General features: G+C 40.8%; 1 protein-coding gene across 22 annotated transcripts in view; it reads right to left on the reverse strand.

Moving 5' to 3' along the window:
- Positions 1-21046, reverse strand: part of LOC117527150 (receptor-type tyrosine-protein phosphatase delta-like) — a 527875-nt gene that overhangs the window by 96421 nt on the left and 410408 nt on the right. For 6 of the 22 annotated variants that reach the window (XM_034189356.1, XM_034189352.1, XM_034189351.1 and 3 more), the window contains 8 exons: positions 20030-20218; positions 18212-18220; positions 14375-14392; positions 10551-10661; positions 7424-7435; positions 1785-2054; positions 1212-1321; positions 851-1048 (listed from right to left, as the gene is read on the reverse strand). In XM_034189356.1, the coding sequence (XP_034045247.1) occupies positions 851-1048; positions 1212-1321; positions 1785-2054; positions 7424-7435; positions 10551-10661; positions 14375-14392; positions 18212-18220; positions 20030-20218 (917 nt within the window). The remainder of the gene's footprint in view (positions 1-850; positions 1049-1211; positions 1322-1784; positions 2055-7423; positions 7436-10550; positions 10662-14374; positions 14393-18211; positions 18221-20029; positions 20219-21046) is intronic. The other 16 variants (XM_034189357.1, XM_034189353.1, XM_034189363.1 and 13 more) reach the window with 7 other exon arrangements.

Genomic DNA, 21046 nt, shown 5'->3' on the forward strand with positions numbered 1-21046 from the left:
TAAGATTTTTACAAAGTATGCTTCAGATTCTCATCTTCTGTGACAAATGTACAGGAGAGATTTGTCCGGTGAAGACTGTTGGTGTTTTTTGCTGTTGAGTGACGCACACGGCCTGCATATCATTAGCCGTAAGCTGTTTCAGATATCTGGTGGTTGTCTGTGGCTGTCAGTAATAAATTCTAAGAGAATGAGGTTTAGTTAAATGCTGCTATGTGCCAAACATTCTTCTGGATCTCTGTTGTGAATCAAGTATTTCCTGGGACATTATTTATCTGCTCACTAAATTGAACTGAAATCTGTTCCTTACTATCTAGATTATCCTGCTAACTGATAAACGCCAGTGAAAACATTACATCTTAAAGATATGGGTGCAAAAACAACATCAATTATGTAGAATTATACTAACTACAATAAAAAATTTCTATTTATACATTATAAACATGAGTATATATATATACACTAAATAATATATTACCATATTTATTACATATTTTATTATTATTATTATTATTATTATTATTATTATTATTATTTATATTGTTGTGCATATTGTGCATATCCTTTTCTGCATAGTTGTGGTGGATATTATTGGGACTTTTGTGGATAATATGATGTTTCCACTACTTTAACATCAAAATGATCCTTTTGGTGATGAATAAAAGAAAGATTATCTCATTTTACAAATGTAATGCCTGTACCCTAGCATGAAAGTAAAGGCAACCGGGAGTTTCCTTGGATTAAATCTGCATTTCTGAACAACACTGACTTACCCAGTTTTTAGTTTAATTCCACAAATGTGATGTGACTGTCAAAAATCTATGACTTTTTCAAGGTGAAGCAGCACCCTGACCTGCCGAGGCGGTGAAGACGGAGCTTGCTCAGCTGTGCGTGCCTCCACCACCTCGCTGGAGGGACCTTGGCCAATAGTGTTGACGGCTGCCACCCGGAAATCATAGTGTGAGTACGGGCTGAGGCCGCCCACACTGTAGCGTGTCGTAGCAATACCATCGATTTCTTTATACGGGTCCTCTGAGCCTTTGGCACGGTGCTGGAGAAGACAAAGAGAGGAGGAAGGAAAAGGGAATAATCTACTTAAAAATACTTAGTCTGATTCTTCAAGATGTAGCTATAAACATAAAGAAAGGCTGTAATATCAGTTTGCTACGGTTTGTGCCAAAATGTAGGGAGTAGTTGAGTTGCATCTTTCACACCTGTATAATGTAGTAGGACACAGGTTCGGGGTTTCCTGAATCCCAGGTGAGAGTGATGCTTGTTGCAGTTCTCTCTGTCACCACAGGGATGCCTGGAGCCTTTGGCAGAGCTGAATGAGAAAAAGACGAGATCGCTAACCAACTGTGATCACTCAACTTTGTAAAAAACAAAAGAAAAAGTGCCTTTTTTTATCAGTGTTCAAATAACAAAAAGATGCCATTTGTGATGATCCATCTTCACAACTATCAAAAATGAGGTTGAGCAGCACTTTATCTACTCAAATTATCTTTGAGCAGGAAAACCTCTCACAAAGTTGACTGCACAGTATTACTTAATGCATATGGACTGTATGAAGTTAGCATGCGTTTTATGGACAGTAATAAGAAAAAGAGCAAATCTCATATCGGCAGTGCTTATCTGAAGCCTATGCTGGTTTTTACAAAGCATTTGACATCCTGAAATTTTGCAGGATCATACCTGGACATCCTAGTTGCTGGATAAGGTGACTCGCGGCATCGCTGCATGCACCCAGACCTGACCTGATTTCCGTGTGCACATTCTGATAAACCCACCTTTCACAATGATCTGTGCCACTGCTTCGATCACACCAAGTGTTGACATGGCGACGCATGTGTAATTATTGGACTGGCGTACGTCAGTCAGTTCTAGGACATTGCGGCCGATGGGCATGTCATCTTCTGGTGTCAGGTCTTCTGCTCCAAGCATCCACTTCACATATGGCATGGGTGAGCCCACTGCCACACAGGTAATGTTGACGTTCCCCCCGGGCATAATCTCACTGTCGGCTGGGGGGATGGAGAACCGCGGAGGGACTCGACGCACTGGACAGAGTGAGAGAAAATGAAATGATCAGGAATGCACAAGAACATACTGTGCAACACTCAGGGTATACATGCTGCAGAAATGTTGTGCCGTAGTACTACCAATGGTGGGCACAGTTCCACTAATCCGCTAATTATTTAAGATAATGTTTTCATTATCAGATTAGCTTTTCAGATAACTTTGAAAACCATCATCAGACCAATTATCTCCCGATAGGTTTTGGACTGATAATTTTTAGTCTGCTAACATTTTTGCAGACGCAGCTTTTTGTAGTAAATGCGCAGTTCTATCCTCTACAAACAGAAAAGAGCTAGTTCTAGAAGAAACTGCTCTATCCTCTGCAGACAAAGGCGAACTGGTCATAGAAAAGAAAAAAGCTCATTTCTTTTGACCCTGAACTGACACGCTGGCAATATAGCCCAAGTCATCCAGAGGCATACAGTTTTAACTTATGGTTAAAATTTTAACCAAACTAATTTCGGGCAAGTTATTAAAATTAACATCACGTCTGAAGTTTTATGAAGTGAAAATATCAGATACATGTTTTAGTTTTAAAGTAATGCACTAATTTTGAAGGTTTTAGTGTGGACATGCTGTATCCAGGTGCATTATGGTTATTCAAGCTCTGATCTGGCTCCACACGGATAACAGCATTAAACTATTTGTATATTGTGCCTAAAACGCTCATGAATATATTCTCTGGGTTTACAGATGTTATTATGTTTGTTTTATGTAAAATTGCCAGACGAAGCCCAGGTTACTTCTCCAAAAGCCAAAAAGTTTGTTAAAATTGTGATTCAGGCTGTGATATAACCGGCCTCAAATGCACAGAACACTGCCATCTACTGGCGATCCGGTTATATCACAGTGTTGTAGACCGCAGGATGTTAAAATTATCTGTAGGTTTCCAAAATCTGAGAGACCACACACGTGGAGATAAAAAAAAAATCATAGATCTGACAGGTTTACTTATACAGTGTGTGGTGTGCAGGCACACGGGAAAAACAACACACACAAACAGATTTCACACACGAACATTCCTAGGTCAAACACCTTGCTGTATGATTGGCTGTATGTCACATTTAGCTCCTCACGTCCTTCTTAACACACCACACACAGCAGGAATATCTGATAAGATTATATTTAGCATTATCACGATTGTTGGGGCGTCCTTAAGATTGTGGGAAGGGGAAGATCGGGTCTGATATCAGCCTAATTATCTTGCCATGTGAACCAGGCTTAATGTTATGACGCCTCACGGAGCGACTGATTGATCTGTTATAACACCGCACCGAGCCACTAACCGATCGGATGTTATGACGCCTCATGTAGCAACTGACTGATCTGTTATAACACCGCACCGAGCTGCTACCTGATCGGATGTTATGACGCCTCACGGAGAGACTGATTGATGCGTTATGACACTGCACCAAACATGTTTTCACTATTATTTGATTTCTTTGTGTGACTGACACCGTTATTCAAGCATTCAAACGGCGAATCCTGTCGCCACACAATTCCAACCACACACGAGAAAGTTTTTTGACAGTTCTCGTTACTGAAAGAAACCTTGTCTCCCCAACTGGATAGAGTTGCGATGTCATCACGCATGTGCATAGGCGCTGTCTAACGGGATCCTGAAAATTTCTTTCTTTTTTTTATACAAATGAAAAAAATGACATATTTTACAAAAGCACATTTATTTGTAAACACCAACATGTTACATTGATTCACTTGTGTTAGTTTTTACATAGAATGAATTAATCAACCAATCAGTATGAGCGGAGGCTTAGTTACCCATAAACCCCTTTGGGCATCTGTGTGTTAATGTTCAAATCTTCAGAATTAGTCCATTATTTTAAAATTAAAAGATATGTGTTATATATCATTTTGTACATTTTAAGAGTTTACATTAATATATTTATTCTATCCAGAATAATTTTATTTATAAAGCAAAACCATAATTCAAACCTGCTTTCCATTTCAAGACCTCTGCCTCATTGCTGGACCACTGTATCCCGTTAGAGTAAATGATACTTTCCTTCAGTAGGGGGCAGAGTGCACAAAGACAGAAGCACTGGCTCATCGGCTGTTTGGGTTTGTGATCGCCGTTGGTTCTATTAGAAGCTTTGGCGATGTTTAAACTCAAAATCAACTTCTTAATAGCTGAGAGCGTATTTGAGGCAAAATTGAAAGTTATCAGTTATCTCTAGCTTCCGACAAGTTTTTAGGCAGTTTATCGGTTTAGCGTTAAAAAAGATAACTTTTCGGTTAGCTGATTACCAGTTATCGAAGCTAACTTTTTGGTTAGCTGTGCCCACCACTGAGTACTAATGTATATGGTACATCACATTACATATGTGATCTCAAAATCTTTTATGCATATTTTTAGGTGTGCTGTATTAAATATTTTATAAATGAAAAAAAACAAACAACCAACCCTCACACCAAATACGCACACACAGGGAACAAAGAAACACACAAGGTGGACTTTATCTGTATAGGAAGGTTTAAAGCTACAGAATGTTGAATTTAGTTCCACCTAGTGGTGAAGTTGCAGATTGCATTATGCCGCTGCCAATCACAATTTTCTTTCCTCTCACATTTTAGCTTTGTTGTCAGTGGGGATTCATGCTCCCTTGCCATCTCTTTTCATATGCAATATGTATGATCTTCCATTTCATAAAAATTGGGGTTCTCAAACTTGTTAGCCTGTACCAGAAACTATAGGCTTAATAATTAAAGAAATAAAATAGATTTTAAAGTTATAGATATGACTACATGGATACACGGAACCCTTAATCAATCAAAATACTATGAATCAGTCAATGGCTTGATGTTAATGCTCTAAACCTGTTGAATGAATGTTGCTACACCACCACATAAAATTTAAATGGTTGGCTGGTCACAGGAATGTTTAATACTGCGAAGTACAAAACAAAAACATATCCAATGGTGGTTGGCAATATAACCCATTTGAACTTTACATTCGGTTCACAATTTGTTAATAACAGAAACACTATGCTATGCTAACAATTGGCTTCTTCTTTTGGGCTTCTTCAATGCTGCACTTTCTGCTATTGCAAGTGGTGCTGCTCCCAGTGGTGAACAAAAGTTGAGCAGACGCAGTGTCAGTGTGGTAGAAAAACCTGAAGAAGGTTGCTGGTCTTTCATGAAATATGTGTATAAAGTAAGCAACGCCACTTTTGGCACTGAACTGCACTAAATTGTTTCAAAATAAAAGTATTCCTGAATTGCAGCACAGCCCATGTACAAGTATCTAGATGCCGTATTTTTTGAGTATTAGTCGTGACTTTTTTACCAGTTTGAGAGACCCTACAACTTATAGTCTGGTGCGACTTATATACACACAAAAAAAAATCACGATTCCTGACCACAAATTTTCTTTACATTTGAAATGAGAAACACACAATTAAACTGCCTTTTCATTTTAAAAACATTAGAGAGGTGGAAACTTCCTAACAGGGCTTCATTACTTTCAGCACACGTTTAAAACTGAGTCGGGTCACACTTAAAGCATTCTTTAACCCCTTCTAAGTCTGTATATCCCATTGATGGGAAATTAAAGTTTTTATTTGTGAGATGCTGACAAGCCAAAATGAGGCGTGTGGTAGGGGGTTAAACAAGTGATCATCATGGTGTTACTATTTTGAGCTTTTCCTCATGTCAGCTCCAGTTAAAATACAATTAGCAGTCATGCTCACTTAAATATATATGAATAAAAGTCTTTATTAAATAGCAATGAGTGCCAAATGACACAAGGAACTGTGTCGTAAACAGTGCTGGAAACAGACATTCATGTCTGTGTGTGCACATGGTGCACTGTTCTAGAGCAAACAAACAGATGTTCATGCCTGTCTGTGTCTGTTGTTACGGCGCAAATAAACAGATGTTCATTTCCACAGCAATGTGAACAGTAAATGGATAAATGTGCTGTGACCTGACTTAAAACTGAACTTACTGTAAGTTTGCACTGGACTGCTCTGTCACTTTGGGAAATGTTCCACGTGCAAAGTAATCCACAAGAGGTCAGTGCTGTGCTCCAAAAGGTCCATTTGATAAACCACCATTAAAAGAGGAAGAGGAAAAGAGACTCAAACAAAACAATCTGTTATCTGATCACTCAACATTGTCCTGGTGGGTCCGTAGCTGAGAAGATCCACGAAAGGAGCCTATCCAGAGTGAGAGGCCACCCATGTGGTGGGCCTGCTGGTCCGTGCCTTAAGCCGGCGGGAGAGAGGGAGGTGGCGAGGCGACTGCTCCCCCAGCCACAGCGCAAGCTTATTTTCCTCACTTTTCACCCAAAGTTACGGTGTGGCATAAATCTGTCTCAAGATGCCTTCCTTCCAGAAGGGGACCTCAGAACCACCAGAATAAGATCATGAAAGAAAGAAAGAAAGAAAGAAAGAAAGAAAGAAAGAAAGAAAGAAAGAAAGAAAGAAACCATTCTTTGTTCTAAAGAAATACCCTAATGTGTTGTATTACTGGAAGATCACACCTCTGAATGACAAATGACTTTTTTTCTTAATTTGGAAGAAACCTTAATTGGACTTATTTGGAAGCACAAGGACAGCTCTTTTAACAAGAACAAGAAAATTAATGGTGAGTTTATTTTGTAAATGCAGAGTTTAAAATACCTTTAAATTACGTTGTACGTTCACCTCACATATGTTCATCTGTTCAGTGGCTGAAAGGAGTTTAATTGCATTTTGTGCCCTTACAGTGACATCAATTAGCTTGTTAGCTGTGCTCCTTCACACCATGTGTGCCTTATAAATGAACAATACAGCAATTGAATCAATTTTACTTCTTCTTGCATGAGGTGACACATGCGACTTATATGCCGGTGCAACGTATATACGTTTTTTTTTTTCTTAAAGAGGCAATTCGACTTATATTCCGGTATGACTTATACTCCGGAAAACACAGCACATATTGTAATGTTTTAGAAGGGAGAGATGGACACCCCCAGTCTTACACTCACGATACAAATTGTGATAGGCAGCGCAACTATTATGTCCTTTTTGGGCTACTGTATGAATATGTCGCTGGAACATGGCGGCCTCCAGGAGAAGACCCACTTCCATGTCAATATGAAGGACTCCTTCTCAACTTATGAAAACACATTGATTTGTTGTTACAGGTAATTATACACTACCTAACGATGATAATGAGTGCTATGGTCCATGCATACTAATAAACACTCCTAAATTCTACACACTGTAACTTTAAACCTTCAACGCTGCAAATGAAAGAGCCTAGACGCAGAAACACAAATGCCGTTTTAATAGCAAAAATAAATGCTCAAGAGAGACTCAAACAACCACACGATCATTACTGTACCAACCTTCTCGCAGCTCTGCAGAGGGAGTTGGGACAGAGCGCAGCGGGAGGAGGAGGAGAGCAGGAAACAGGAGATATCAGAAGAGACAGAAAACAGCAAGAAAAAAAAAAGTTAGACAAAGAAACATGACACGGTGGCAACTGGCAAAAGAGAAGACGAGGAAAAAGAAAAAAGAAATGACTAGGAAGGAGAGGACAGAGAAAACACAGGCCCAAACGTGGCCGCAGTGTTGGTGGAAGCTTTCCGGTTTAAGGCCGTCTCCACAGACCGCCTGTCAAACACTCACTGAACAGCACCGCAAGATGTTACAGGCCCTGCAAGCGCTCTTAGACCCACATCAATGCCCCTGCTGTTTGTGTGTGCACTGATGTGCTCGTTTGGATATATATTTTTAGTGTATGACACGGATGCGTGTGCTCATGTATGTGCATTGGATCTTGTGCATTTCATATCCCTGGGAGCAATGTTGCAAACAGAAAAAGAGAAATACGGTGTTTAATGCCCTTTTTTGGAGGGGTGTGTGTGTGTGCGGGGGGGGGGGGCAGACAACAGAGCAAAAAGGCCGCGGGAATAAAAACGTCTTTGAAATTCAAACATTCTGTGGTTATGTATGTGTCTGTGTCTGACTGCTGACGGACCGAGGAAGGAAACGGTTCCTGCGGAGGTCAGATGCCTGTCAGATGTGGGAAGAAACACACGTCTTAACTTGACTATGATTTGGTTTTTCTCTAAGGTCCAAAGGCTAAGGAGAGCGGGCAGAGAGATTAACAGTCCGAGTCAAACATTCAGCCTGACGTCAACTGATGTAAAACAGCTCTCAGTTTGCATCTATCCTGTTTCATGACTGCATAACACATTAAAAAGAAAATATGTAACACATAATGTATGAACAGCAGGATTAACCAATGCATGCTGATCTTACATGTTGCCAGCACTGGCTGATGCTTCTAAACCTGACCGGCAGGTTTAACAGGTTCATTATTACATCAGTGTGATAAGTGCAAATCCTTGTAGCAGATGTCAATATTAACAATTTTATCCCATGATTATCAAATGATACATGAGTATATTCCTTGATACTTGATCTCTTGTGTCTTAGATGCAAACCAGGAACTTCAGGCTGTCTTGGGTAGATGTCTTGGGTACTGGTCCTCTGTGGAGAAGCCTTGGGTACCACTGGAATGACTCTGTGGTTACTAAGAGAGACTCCAATGAGTAGTATCGCTTGCAGTGTGAGAGAATATGAATTACGACATTTTGGACATGTGGTGCATTTCTTTGGGCCTGATTCAGCACACAGGTGACTCTTTGTTGAGGACCCCAGTCATTGGCAAAAACTCAGAGGATAGCCACATTTCACTTCCCTGGGGCAGACAGTTTTTTTTTTTTTCCAGAGGTAGGGATGGACCAGTTGGTGGCTGCCATCCAGGACTCAAAGCCATTCATAGGTGTAGTAGATCTGGCAATGCTTGAGAACAATGCATACACCCAGACCTGACCTGACGTTGACACTCATATAATCCATGACGTGCCACGTTTCTCCAATGGCACTACAAGACTAACTGCCCATCAAACATGGGGTTCAACAGTACTGTAAAACCAAAATCTGCTCTATACCCTCAGCGGTTACTGAGACACAGCAAGGGGCAATTTTATTGTGGTTAAAGTGCAACCAGGGGTTTCTTTTCATTCTGAGTAAAAAATTCAAAAGGGACAAACAGATATAGACATAGGGTCTCTAAGTAATTTAAGCCCAAAATCTACTCTCTACTTTTGAGGGTTAGTTACGTATAGCAAGTGGTAATGTCATTATAAATAAAGGCAAAATAGGCATTTCAAGTTATTTCCAGAAATAATGGTTGATTGGATCATATACGAGCTTGGGCCAGGTGAGATAAGTTATGTCCAAAATTTGCTCTCCAGCCTCAGTAGTTACTGCTATATAGTGAGATGTTTTAAGTCATTTATAGGAAAAATGCTCTATTGAACCAAATAGAAACTTGGGGTCTTTGAATAATTTAAACTCAAAATACTCTGTATCCTCAGTGATTAGTCAGACTATAATTATGGATAAAGCTCAAAATAGACATTTCTAATCATTATCATGAAAAAAATGTTTAAGTTTAAAGAGAAACTTTGGACCTGGGAAAATTAAGACTACACTCTGACCTCTCCCACCTCAGTGGTTTTTGACACACCAGAAGGGATGATTTCATTGAAGATAAAGGTCAAAATGACATTTCTAGTAAGTTTCAGGAAACATGTTGAATTGAAGGACACACACACCCGGGGTCAATGAGTAAATCAAGTCCAAAATTGGCCCTCTAACCTCAGAGGTTACTGAGACACAACAAGGGGTAGTTTAATCGGGGATTACTTGTGTACCTAATGTTAGGAAAAGCAAACATTAGCTTTTGCTAGCTACCATTAGTTAATTAAAATCTAACTGCAGACAAAATTTGGAAACACCCTAGTTCGCAACTACCTAACTAGCCTGCACCACACAGTGGACCACAGACTTTAAATATGCTATTGAAATGATAGGAATCAGACAGATAAATGAGGCATTCAACTAATGTTAAGAAATGGAATGGTCCATTTTTGGAGTGTCTGTAATCATATTATAAGATTATTACTGGCATGAATATGGAAAATATAGCAGTTACAATTTCAGGTAAGATGGATATACTGTTTTGAGTCCCCTACTCCAATCTATTGTTTTTAGCTGTGTGTGTGTGTGTGTGTGTGTGTGTGTGTTGGGGGAGTTCCAAGATTTAATAAGGTTGTTCAGACCATCCCAGTCCCTCCAGTAATTTAAACCATGACCATGGTTTACGGTCAAAATAACTGATTATTTTCAGTAAAAATGCAGAATTTAAGCATACACAAACTTGGGTAATTTAAGTGCAAAATTAAACACAGCAAGGGGCAATTTAACTGGTATTAAAGGATGGGCAAAAAAAGCAAATTATAGTGCACTATATGCAGTGTATAAAATTTTTAAATTAATCTTTTTTTCCTCCCTGTTTTTGCACTATGTAGGCTGTGCAACATTCCTAGCAATATGCCCATTATCAATGTGATACTTAAATCAGAGTTCTCTCATAACTAAACTGTGTTTGTTTTTCACCTCTGACATAGAGATTAGCCGGGGTTGAATAGCGAGTTCCGTCGCTGTTGGTGGCGACACATTCATACTTCCCTTGGTCGGACTCCTCACTCATCTCAATCTGGAGGGCACCTGGTTTGATGGAATGATGGAGAGAATGCACACACACACGCACGCACGCACGCACACACGCACGCACACACACAGAGAGAAGCAAAGACAATCACACAAAGAGAAGAGAGGGAAACAATCACATAAAAGTCCAAGCCGTCAGATCATTGTGTATCGGACATAAAACATAAGAAAAGAGAAAGAAAGAAATGGTTGGAACTGCATAAAATGGTAAATGAGACTGAATCGACTGAAGGTGCTTTCAGTAAAAAACTGCATGAGTAACATAGAGCTAAAAGAGGATCAGGTCTAAAGGGAGACATAAACATGTTTCTACCACCGTCAGCAAAAATCTGCCCAAAACAGGGGTCAGCATCCTGATTTAGAAACGGTAAAACAAAAATACACTGATAACAAGCCTACAAAAACAGAGAATGCTCTCCATGCAAGCCAGACACAAACAAACCAAGCAGCCAAAACGTGGAGGAATCCAGCAACAGGACGGTATTTCGAAAATTTCTTCGCTGAAAATGGAGGATGCAGTTACATGAGGGAGCAAATCCTGTTTTAGTTCTCAAGGAGGATAAATGACCAAGCTATTGCCATGGCAATAAGTTATCCCCAAACCCTTCAGATCCACCAGGGGGATCAGGAGTGTGATGTCATTCAAAAACACACCCAGTAAGGAGGTAAAGACATTGACTGACCTTCATTAAGGCCAACAGATTAAAAAAAGAACATACGCAAAGCCTCGGGAAGGGGTCGGTTTCTTGTTGCCTGAAAGCAGAAAAACTGTCAAAAAAGTCAAATAGAGGTTTGTTTTTTTTTTTTTTTAAAGATGGTGTGGCAAAGGCAAAAAAGCGCCCATAAAAAACTTTATCAAAAAAGTGGTTGTTTGGGGCTTTTTATCAGTGATGAGAGAGAGAGAAAGATGGTAAAAACCATGGAGAAATGTAGGTGTTTGTGTGTGTGTGTGTGTGTGTGTGTGTGTGTGTGAGTGAGTACACAAATGTCTGCAAGCATGTCTGCATCTTCGCCATCTGGACTTTTTAGGCTGAGCGAATAACAGCTGAGAGGGAAAACAAAACTGGGACGTTTGATTGGGCAAATATAAGACAAAGTAGCAGGAAAGGTCGGGTCAGGCTTATAGGCCACAACACCCCACCAAAAAACAAAACAAAACAAAACAACAACAACAACAAAAAAAAAACCCCAAAACAAAACGAAGAGAAACTCAGGTCATAAAAAAGATGCCGACAAAGAGGGAAAGTGGTTGTGTGCTTTGTCACCGCAAACTAAACAACAAAGAAGTAAAAACCAAGTTGGAGAGACAACATGCGACTATACTGCAGTAATTAGATGTTATAAGAAGCTAAATGATGTTAAAGTGATGGGATGGAGACACGAAGGAGAGATCACACTGAGATGAGAGAGGAAGCAACGGATTGCTGAATGAACACAGAGATGGTAAAACGAAGGGATGAAGAGAAGGTGAAGGATGACAGGAAGGAAGGTGATTAAAAGTCATCATGAATCACTTGCTCAATTCTAATTCCTCCTCCAGAAGCTGTGTTCACATTATCATGGTAAAATGTGTTTTGCGTGCGCCTCTTCTGTTATTGTGTTGCGACAGTCTTGTGCAGAATTCAATTGAAAATGAAAACTTGTTGAACTTTGAATGCACGCATCACGCTGAGGTTTGGATGCTGTGCAGTGCAGCACGGTGATTGTGATGCCATTGTAGAAGAAGCAAATGCTAATAACATACATATTGGAATTTACACAATCACACTCAAAAAATGTCTCTTTGGATGAACTCAGTTCAATTATGTGCAGGATTTCCATCTAATAAATATATGCAGCCCCAACTCAAATAAAACACATCCATGCAAGATAATGAAATTTAATTTAGTTAGGGTTACATATATTTATTAGATGGAATTCAATCCAATGAGTCAGTTTTTTTGAGTGTATCACACAAACAAATGACTCAATGGATGAACTCAATTAAATTATGTGCAGGATTTCCATCTAATAAATATATGTAGTACCAACTCAAATAAATTACATCCATGCAAGATAATATAATTTATTTTAGTTGGGGCTACATATATTTATTAGATGGAATCCAATCCAATGAGTCAGTTTTTTGAGTGAACAAATGACTCATTGGATGAACTCAATTCAATTATGGGCAGGATTTCCATATTGAAGTCTGGCTTGGCCACTCCAGGACCTTAAAAATGCTTTTTACCGAGCCACTCCTTTGTTGCCTGAGCGGTCTGTTTGGGATCATTGTCATGCTGGAAGACCCAGCCACATTGTTACTTCAATGCTCTCACTGATGTAAGGAGGTTTTGGCTTAAAATCTCATGATACATGGCCACGTTCATTCTTCCCTTAACATGGATCAGTCGTCCTGTCCCCTTTGCAGAAAAACAGCCACAAAGCATGATGTTTCCACCCGCATGCTTCACAGTAGATATGGTGTTCTTGGGATGCAACTCAGCATTCGTCTTCCTCCAAACATGACTAGTTGTTTTTACTAAAAAGTTCTATTTTGGTTTCATCTGACCACATGCTATTCTCCCAATCCTCTTCTGGATCATCCATATGCTCTCTGGCAAACTTCAGATGGGCCTGGACATGTACTGGCTTAAGCAAGGGGACACGACTGGCACTGCAGGATTTGAGTCCCTCTCTGCGTAGTGTGTAGCCTTTGTTACTTTGGTCCCAGCTCTCTGTGCGTCATTCATCAGGTCCCTCTGGGTAGTTCTTGGATTTTTGTTCACTGTTTTCATGATCATTTTGACCCCACAGGATGACATCTTGCGTGGAGCCCCAGATCGAGGGAGATTATCAATGGTCTTGTATGTCTTCCATTTTCTTACAGTTGCTCCTACAGTTGATTTATTCACACCAACCTGCTTGACTATTGTAGATTCACTCTTCCCAGCCTGGTGCACATCTACAATTTTCTTCCTGGTGTCCTTTGACAGCTCTTTGGTCTTGACCATGGTTGAGTTTGGAGTCTGACTGGTTGAGGCTGTGGACAGGTGTCTTTTATACAGATAACGAGTTCCAACAGGTGCCATTAATACAGGTGACAGGTGGAGGACAGAAGAGCTTCTTAAAGAAGACGTGACAGTTCTGTGAGAACCAGAAATCTCGCTTGTTTGTGGTTGACCAAATACTTATTTTCCACCATAATTTACAAATAAATTCTTTAAAAATCCTACAATGTGATTTCCTGAATTTTTTTTCTCATTTTGTCTCTCATAATTGAAGTATACCTATGCTCAAAATTACAGACCTCTCATCTTTCTAAGTAGGAGAACTTGCACAATCAGGGGCTGACTAAATACTTTTTTACCCCACTGTAAGTGCAGCTAATGATGTTAAGCCAATGGCATGAGCAAATCTAATAATATGTGGCAACAGCAAGCAAAGCAGAAGAAACGCTGTCTGTCATCACCAACAGTTCTGGGGTAGTAAATGCTGTATCTGCGGCGTGCAGAACGCAAAACTGTGATTATGTGAACACACCTTATGCCATGCAGCTCCTTCAGATCTAAAACAGTTGGATGAGTCATACCAATAGGTGTCTCAGCGTTGGATAAGAATCATATTGACGAACCCACTCAGAGCCAGAACAGATCTGCTTGACAAGTAGGAGCGAGGAATTGGAATGGAATCAGGCCACTGTGTCATGTCGGTCCTCCTGGCAGTCTTACCTCGTATGGGCGTGCCACCTGAGTGGGCAATGAATGCACGAGATTAGAGAAGGAGAAGAAGAAGAGAATGTTAGTACCACAGAAGGAGAAGGGGAGAAGCAGGGAGGGATACTGAAAGAGGGGGATCGGGGGGGGGGGGGGGGAGCTTTGAAAAAGAGGAATTCAAATTTGGAGAGAGATTAAAAATATAGATCCTTATAGAGCAGGTAGGGCAGATAGAGGTAAGAATAAAAAAGAAAAGAAAAGCCAGAATAAATAGAGACTAAGCCTAAGAGTAGAAAGGTAGTAGATAGAGTGACTGTGAGGGGGGCTATAAGGAGATGAGTTATTGATTTGGCTTCACTGACTTGTATCAGGATCAGATGTGGCTGTAGGAGGTAGGAAGCATCTCCACTACACTATCTCATGTCCTAATCCTCTCATGGGTATCTAAGAAGGGGACTGGATACACTAACAGAGTCCCACCTGACTCCAAACCAGGTCTAAAGTGTCTCATCTTCACTACGCAGTGTAAATACTCCATGTTTCCTATATTTATTGATTTTGTGTTTTCAGAATAATACTACAACTTAAATGAGTTTGTGTGTTGTATTGCAATAAAATAATTCATCCTCTCACACTTTAATACTGATAACTGACATGTAGTTGACCGTACATCCTTTTCTGTACTGATTTCTTGTCATTTGAATTTTTTCAGCTGCAGGAACGCTGACAAAAAAGATAAGCAATATCCCGCTGCATTGAAGTGGTTTTTGCAGAACGGCTGTATATAAATCACGCTGGAGCATGTCAAAGGACAATCTGGCGTTGCATTTCCATGAACTTTCACAGCTACCAAAGGCTGAGTGTTCCTTCTGATATTTGGCACAAATTATGACTGAATGTACACAGCTGAGATAAACCAACTTCAGCAACAGTAACCAAACTAAGAACAAATTGAGGTTCCTAGCACCAAATAAAAGTAATTCCAGGTAGCTCCAGGATCACATATGCTAGCTAAACAGCTTGTGCTGCCATAAGTAACAACACAAATTAGCAACTAACATTTACTCACCAACATATTAGTTACGTAATACTGGAACAAGCCTAATTAGCTGGGGACTGAAATTCACAATAACATCAATTAATCAAGTTTGCTCAGCATTAACTAGTATTACACTGCGTGCCTATTAAAATTCACCATGCTAATTCATCATGTTAGCTCAGCACGAACTCCTATTACATAGATTATCTGAAGAACTTCACAGTTAATGTAAATTCACCAACATGTTGGCACATTACTCATTAACACTAAACATGACTGTCCTTTGAAATTCAAATTTATGTTAATTCATCATATTAGCACAGCACTGATTAGTATTACCTTAACTGCATCATGAAATTTGCAATTAATGCTAATTTATCATGTTAGCTAAACACTAAATACTACTAGAGTGTCTAATGAAATTCACAATTTGTAGGACTCCACTGACATGTTAGTGCAGTAACTTGCGTGTCCACTGAAATTCAAAATTAATAGTAATTCATCATGTTAGCTAAGCACTAACTACTACGAGAGTACCTAATAAATTGGCAATTTGCATGAATCTGCCAACCTGTTAGTGCAGTACTAACTAAAGGTGCCCTGACACTTGCATGACTTTGATCCATGCACTTGCACGCACATCGTCGTGACGATCCCACCCGCTGTGTACCCAGCTGGACACCGTGCTTTGTTCCACTGGCTGCCACACGTTGTGTGCTAGACGCTGCGTATATGGAATAATTATTTCATAGCGGATTAATCATTTTCTCTTAGAGTTGGCTGTTGAAAACGCCTCTAATCGCTTCTGGAATCACAGCGGACTGTTCCAGGTGGAGCTTTTCTCACGCGCTGAGGTGGAGAAAGCATTTGGAGCCATCTAAAAAGGTATTCATTTGTCCCGGCTCCACGTTAATGTCTACACTGTGAAACACTCCTGGGCCGTTGTTGGAGGTGAGATTCATGTTTACGGACATTCTTATACGTGGCATGTGCAGGTCAAACCGGCAGGTCAAACATTGCCGTGCCAGTTCCATCTTGAGGTTCCCTCATACTCGCTCAAATCATTTTTGATCCTGTTTTCCCACCATCAGAATATGTAAATTGCGGTCAGATGGTCCTCAGACTGCACATGGACCGCCGTCGATATGGGACACCTATCCGACAGCGGTCCATGTGCCCAGAGGGTTTTGAACATGTGCATCACACTCAGGGCCGCCAGCCGATTTTGACCAACTGTGTGGACCCTCGCAGATGGCTGTCAGAACGTTTTGGGACTGAAACCCAACACTTTTTGGATGTGCCCTTATTTGTCATTCTGATGCCATTCTGGGTGATTCTGGCTATGTGTGACAGGGGTATCAGCTCAGTTTGACCGGTCTCCACTGATTCATTACAAACTGATTGCTGATGAAGGACATGCTCCTCTTGTAAGCAGAAGAACAAGCCGCCGGACGGGTAAGAAGCTAAGGTACGTGGCTAACTGTACACACGTGTATTTCCATTGGGAAATACTAAGGGGCAGCACAAACATACTCGAAACCTCATCTGGGCTGCATGGAAGTATTGCCTCAGGTCAGGTAAGTAAGGTCTGCCCTCCTCCTTATGGAGTTTGTGTTCTAAATCAACACAGCATGATTAAAATCAGTTTTCTCCTGAGTAAATGGTAAATGGTAAATGGACTGCATTTATATAGCGCTTTTCCATCTGCATCAGACGCTCAAAGCGCTTTACAATTATGCCTCACATTCACCCCGATGTCAGGGTGCTGCCATACAAGGCGCTCACTACAGACCGGGAGCAATAGGAGATTAAAGGCCTTGCCCAAGGGCCCTTAGTGATTTTCCAGTCAGGCAGGGATTTGAACTCATGATCTTCTGGACTCAAACCCAACACCTTAACCACTAGACCATCACCTCCCCATCTACAAATAGAGCCCATGTTAAAAAATTCCAGTGTTCCTCTTCAAGTAGAGGTGAAGCATTATGGGAATGAAGGCCAGAATTGCCCTTTCAAACTCTCCTCGATCATTAAAAAATAAATAAATAAAGCAACATGCGCAGACAACACTTCAAATTTTAAATCTCAGATATGCCAAGCATGTTTTCTGTAGATTGGAAAAGGGAAGCAATCACTGACGTAAGGTAATACAGGCAAAAACAGCTAAGAGCAAAATTATTCCTGGATAACACTGAATATCACATGACGTGGTGGAATTTTAGTAATTCAATGCTCTGCCCCTTTCGTGCTGACATAGTATGAATGTGTGTTGAACCAATGCATCTATGCAGTAGTAACCATGTGACACGTTTAAAAGTCTGCAACACATTAGCCATTGATCTCCTAACAGCAGCTTTTGCTACAGGCCTACACACAACCCATCTCGAGTAGACGGCTTATTGACCGTTGAGTAACTCTATACATCTAGAGCAGGGAGGGTAAGTATAGGTGAGCGAATGACAGAGTGAGTTGGTGAGTCAACTGAGGGAAAGAATAAATAAATAAGTGAGGGAGCGGAAAAGTAAATAGGTGAGTGTGAGGAGAACGTTATTGTACTTGTTTGAGCGTGGAAAAAGCTGCAGGTGCACACACGTGAGGGTGAGGCCACTTAAAGTACTTTAAGAAAGATGTGCACGTGTGCATGTGCTGTGTATTACGTGTATGTGTGACCAGTGTGAATGTTAGTAAAATGCATGCAATTGCATCTTAATAACACCTCCACATTGTACAGGTGAGCAGCAGCAGCAGTAACGTTAGTGCAGAGTACAGAGAGAAGTGGAGAGTGAGGGTGTGGGCCTCGGAACAGAAGCACTTACCAAAGGACTCTGTGGTAAAAAAGATACAAAGAGAAAAGAAACAGCACAGACATGGCATTACAATCGGACCAATGGGTTACACAGAGGTGTTGACTTAGTTGAAACAGCTTGAAACGCACTGGAACTCCAAAAAGAACCACCAAATACTGTTTACTGAGCATCTACACACAAATCTGCCATTAAATGAACTGCAAAAGTCAAGTATTTCTTTGTAAGCTTTACACAGAAGAGCAAGACTAAAATACCAAGAGTCTGTGCCGACATTTTAAGTTCTAACAGTTGCTTCAATCTTTTATATTTTTGTTGTAAGAGATGTCAAACAGAGAGTAGAGTGCAGGGCAGTAAGCCAGAAATATATATATATATATATAAAAAACAGAAAAGCGGGAGAAGTAGCATAAAGGTTCCCACAAGGAAGCCAGAGAGTTTGGAGTCCAACAGAAGAAAAGGTTTCGGGTCAAGAACTGATCCTAAGAAGCAGGAAGAGAACTGAGGAGGAAGGGGATGTACGGTGTCTACAGCATTTTGGGATTTCACTCACACACTACTGTGGCTGCTGGCGCATTCCAGTTGCACTCGGGAGTCATAATTCCTCAGTTAAGAATAAGTCCTTTCGAGTACAAGGTCCCCTGAAGTCGTAATTTCAACTCGTTCAAACACCAGTTACAATGAGTTCACAATCCAAAATGGCTGTTCCAAGGATTAGCCGTTAATGAAAGCTGTACTTTTTACTATTTAAAGGTCTTCTGTTTTTTGTGTCCATTTTAATAAACTGTACCCACAGTACTCTCCTACTGCTGTCACGAGACATGTTACTACAGATTTTTTTTTACGCGTGAAATACCACCTAATGTGTAGTTTACCAACTGGTGCCGCTAATATTGGCTACCCTGGCAGATATAGCTAACAGTGCGCTACAAACTGAGCGGTAAATTTAAAGACTAACATACCTTCTGTCCTCTCCCATGAGGTCTCCTCGGTGGGCCGCGTATTTGTTTTGTAGCTCTCTATATTTCGAAACAGCAAGCTTTCTCGGAGGCACCTAACTTGGGGTGTTGTGTGGAAAATGGAATGTATGTAACTCAGGTATCACTTCATTCCCAGTTGCGACTTACGACTTCAGAGGCAACTGGAATGCGACATATTCTGGAGTTGGACTGAGTGGTTTGTCTCCAGCAGAATGTAGATTCTTTCAGTGCAGTAAATGTGTTGCCGTGTGTCTCGACTCAATTTCACACCTGAGCAAGACACACTTAAATCCACCATACTGGGGAAAACAAAAGATCACTTAGTCACAGCAGTGAGCTACGCCAGAGAGGCCGTTCCATCAATGCCTGCCACCATCATCCCGTTTTACCTAAGAAATGATACCAGATGAATGGACGTGTAGCATGCTGGTGCTAATTGATAGAGAGATAAATTTTCAGTGAGTGAAAAGTTAAACACTTCATGATGGTGACTTGCACAGGAAGACCTCACAAAGTCTGGAGAAAAGCAGTGTTGGGAAAGGCGCTGAGTTCAGTCTGGAGGCCTTGAAGAGTTTGGGAAGTTGGCAACCATACACAGTCAACTCATACCACAGCACGGGGTGGAACAGCTGAGAAATACAGCCAATAACCGCAGCGGGAGGCCCAATAAGAAGGGGGTAAACAAGAGCAAAAATAACAGAAGCACTGCAGGGGAGGAAAAAAATGGATTTGGGGAAAAATGGGAGATATTAAAAAGAAATGGATACTGATAAGGGGATAAATGCAAAGTAAAAGGTGCAAATAAAAGGTGGATTTGGGGGGGGATTCTGAAGGAAGATGCATCATTTACCTGAGCGCAGTTGCTTGATTCGTCCATTGTTACTGGACGTGTTGACTGGCAGAAAGTCCTTGAACCAGGTAATTTCTGGGTCAGGGTTGCCGCTAGCAGCACAGAGCATGGTGGCAGTCCGCGAGCGCTCTACCACTTTCAGTTGAGGGCCCATGTCTATGGTGGGAAACCCAGAGGGCAGCTGGTCCTCTGGAAGAGATTAAATATACAAGAAAAACATATTGTCATATTTAAAGATAAAGATAAAGATCAGCTTTATTGATCTCACAGAGGAGAAATTCACGTTACATCAGCTCTTAAAAACACACAAGGTGGGTGCAAGTAGAGGAGAATGTTCATCAAACAGCGTGTGCAAGGATAAGCACTAATAATAATAATACTTGTAACAGTACAAGACATAAGAAATGAGGTAGAAATAGAATATATATGAATATACGAGGTCTGTCCAAAAAGTATCGTACCTTTTTATTTTTTTCAAAAACTATATGGATTTGATTCATATGTTTTTACGTCAGCCAAGCTTGAACCTTTGTGCGCATGCGTGAGTTTTTCCACGCCTGTCAGTTGCGTCATTTGCCTGTGGGTAGGCTTTGAGTGAGCACTGCTCCACCCCTCTCGTCGTTGTTTCATTGCGAGGAAATGGCGGAATGACTTGGGCTTTTTTTCCATCAGAATTTTTTCAGAAACTGTTAGAGAGCAGCTGGAAACCATTCAAAAATTTATCTGGCTTTCGGTGAAAATTTTACGGGGTTCACAGAGAATAACGACTGTTACTACAGCTTTAAGGACACCCCACAATGGCGCACGGCGCGCCGCGCTCCGAGCTGCCATCGAGAGGCAGAAAACACCACATCATTTCTAAACGGATCGCTTTGTGGAGCTGGGACCGTCGTGTGCAATTTCTCTGGTTATCACAAGAGCTGGACATCAGCCATTTTCCAGCAGATTTCACTTTTAACAAGAGATTTTGTCATGGAAAGCTGTGCAGAGGCTTTGAGCGTCACGACCGATTCGCTG

Source organism: Thalassophryne amazonica, chromosome 15 (genome assembly GCF_902500255.1).
Source record: "Thalassophryne amazonica chromosome 15, fThaAma1.1, whole genome shotgun sequence".
In the NCBI taxonomy this organism is placed as follows: Eukaryota; Metazoa; Chordata; class Actinopteri; order Batrachoidiformes; family Batrachoididae; genus Thalassophryne; species Thalassophryne amazonica.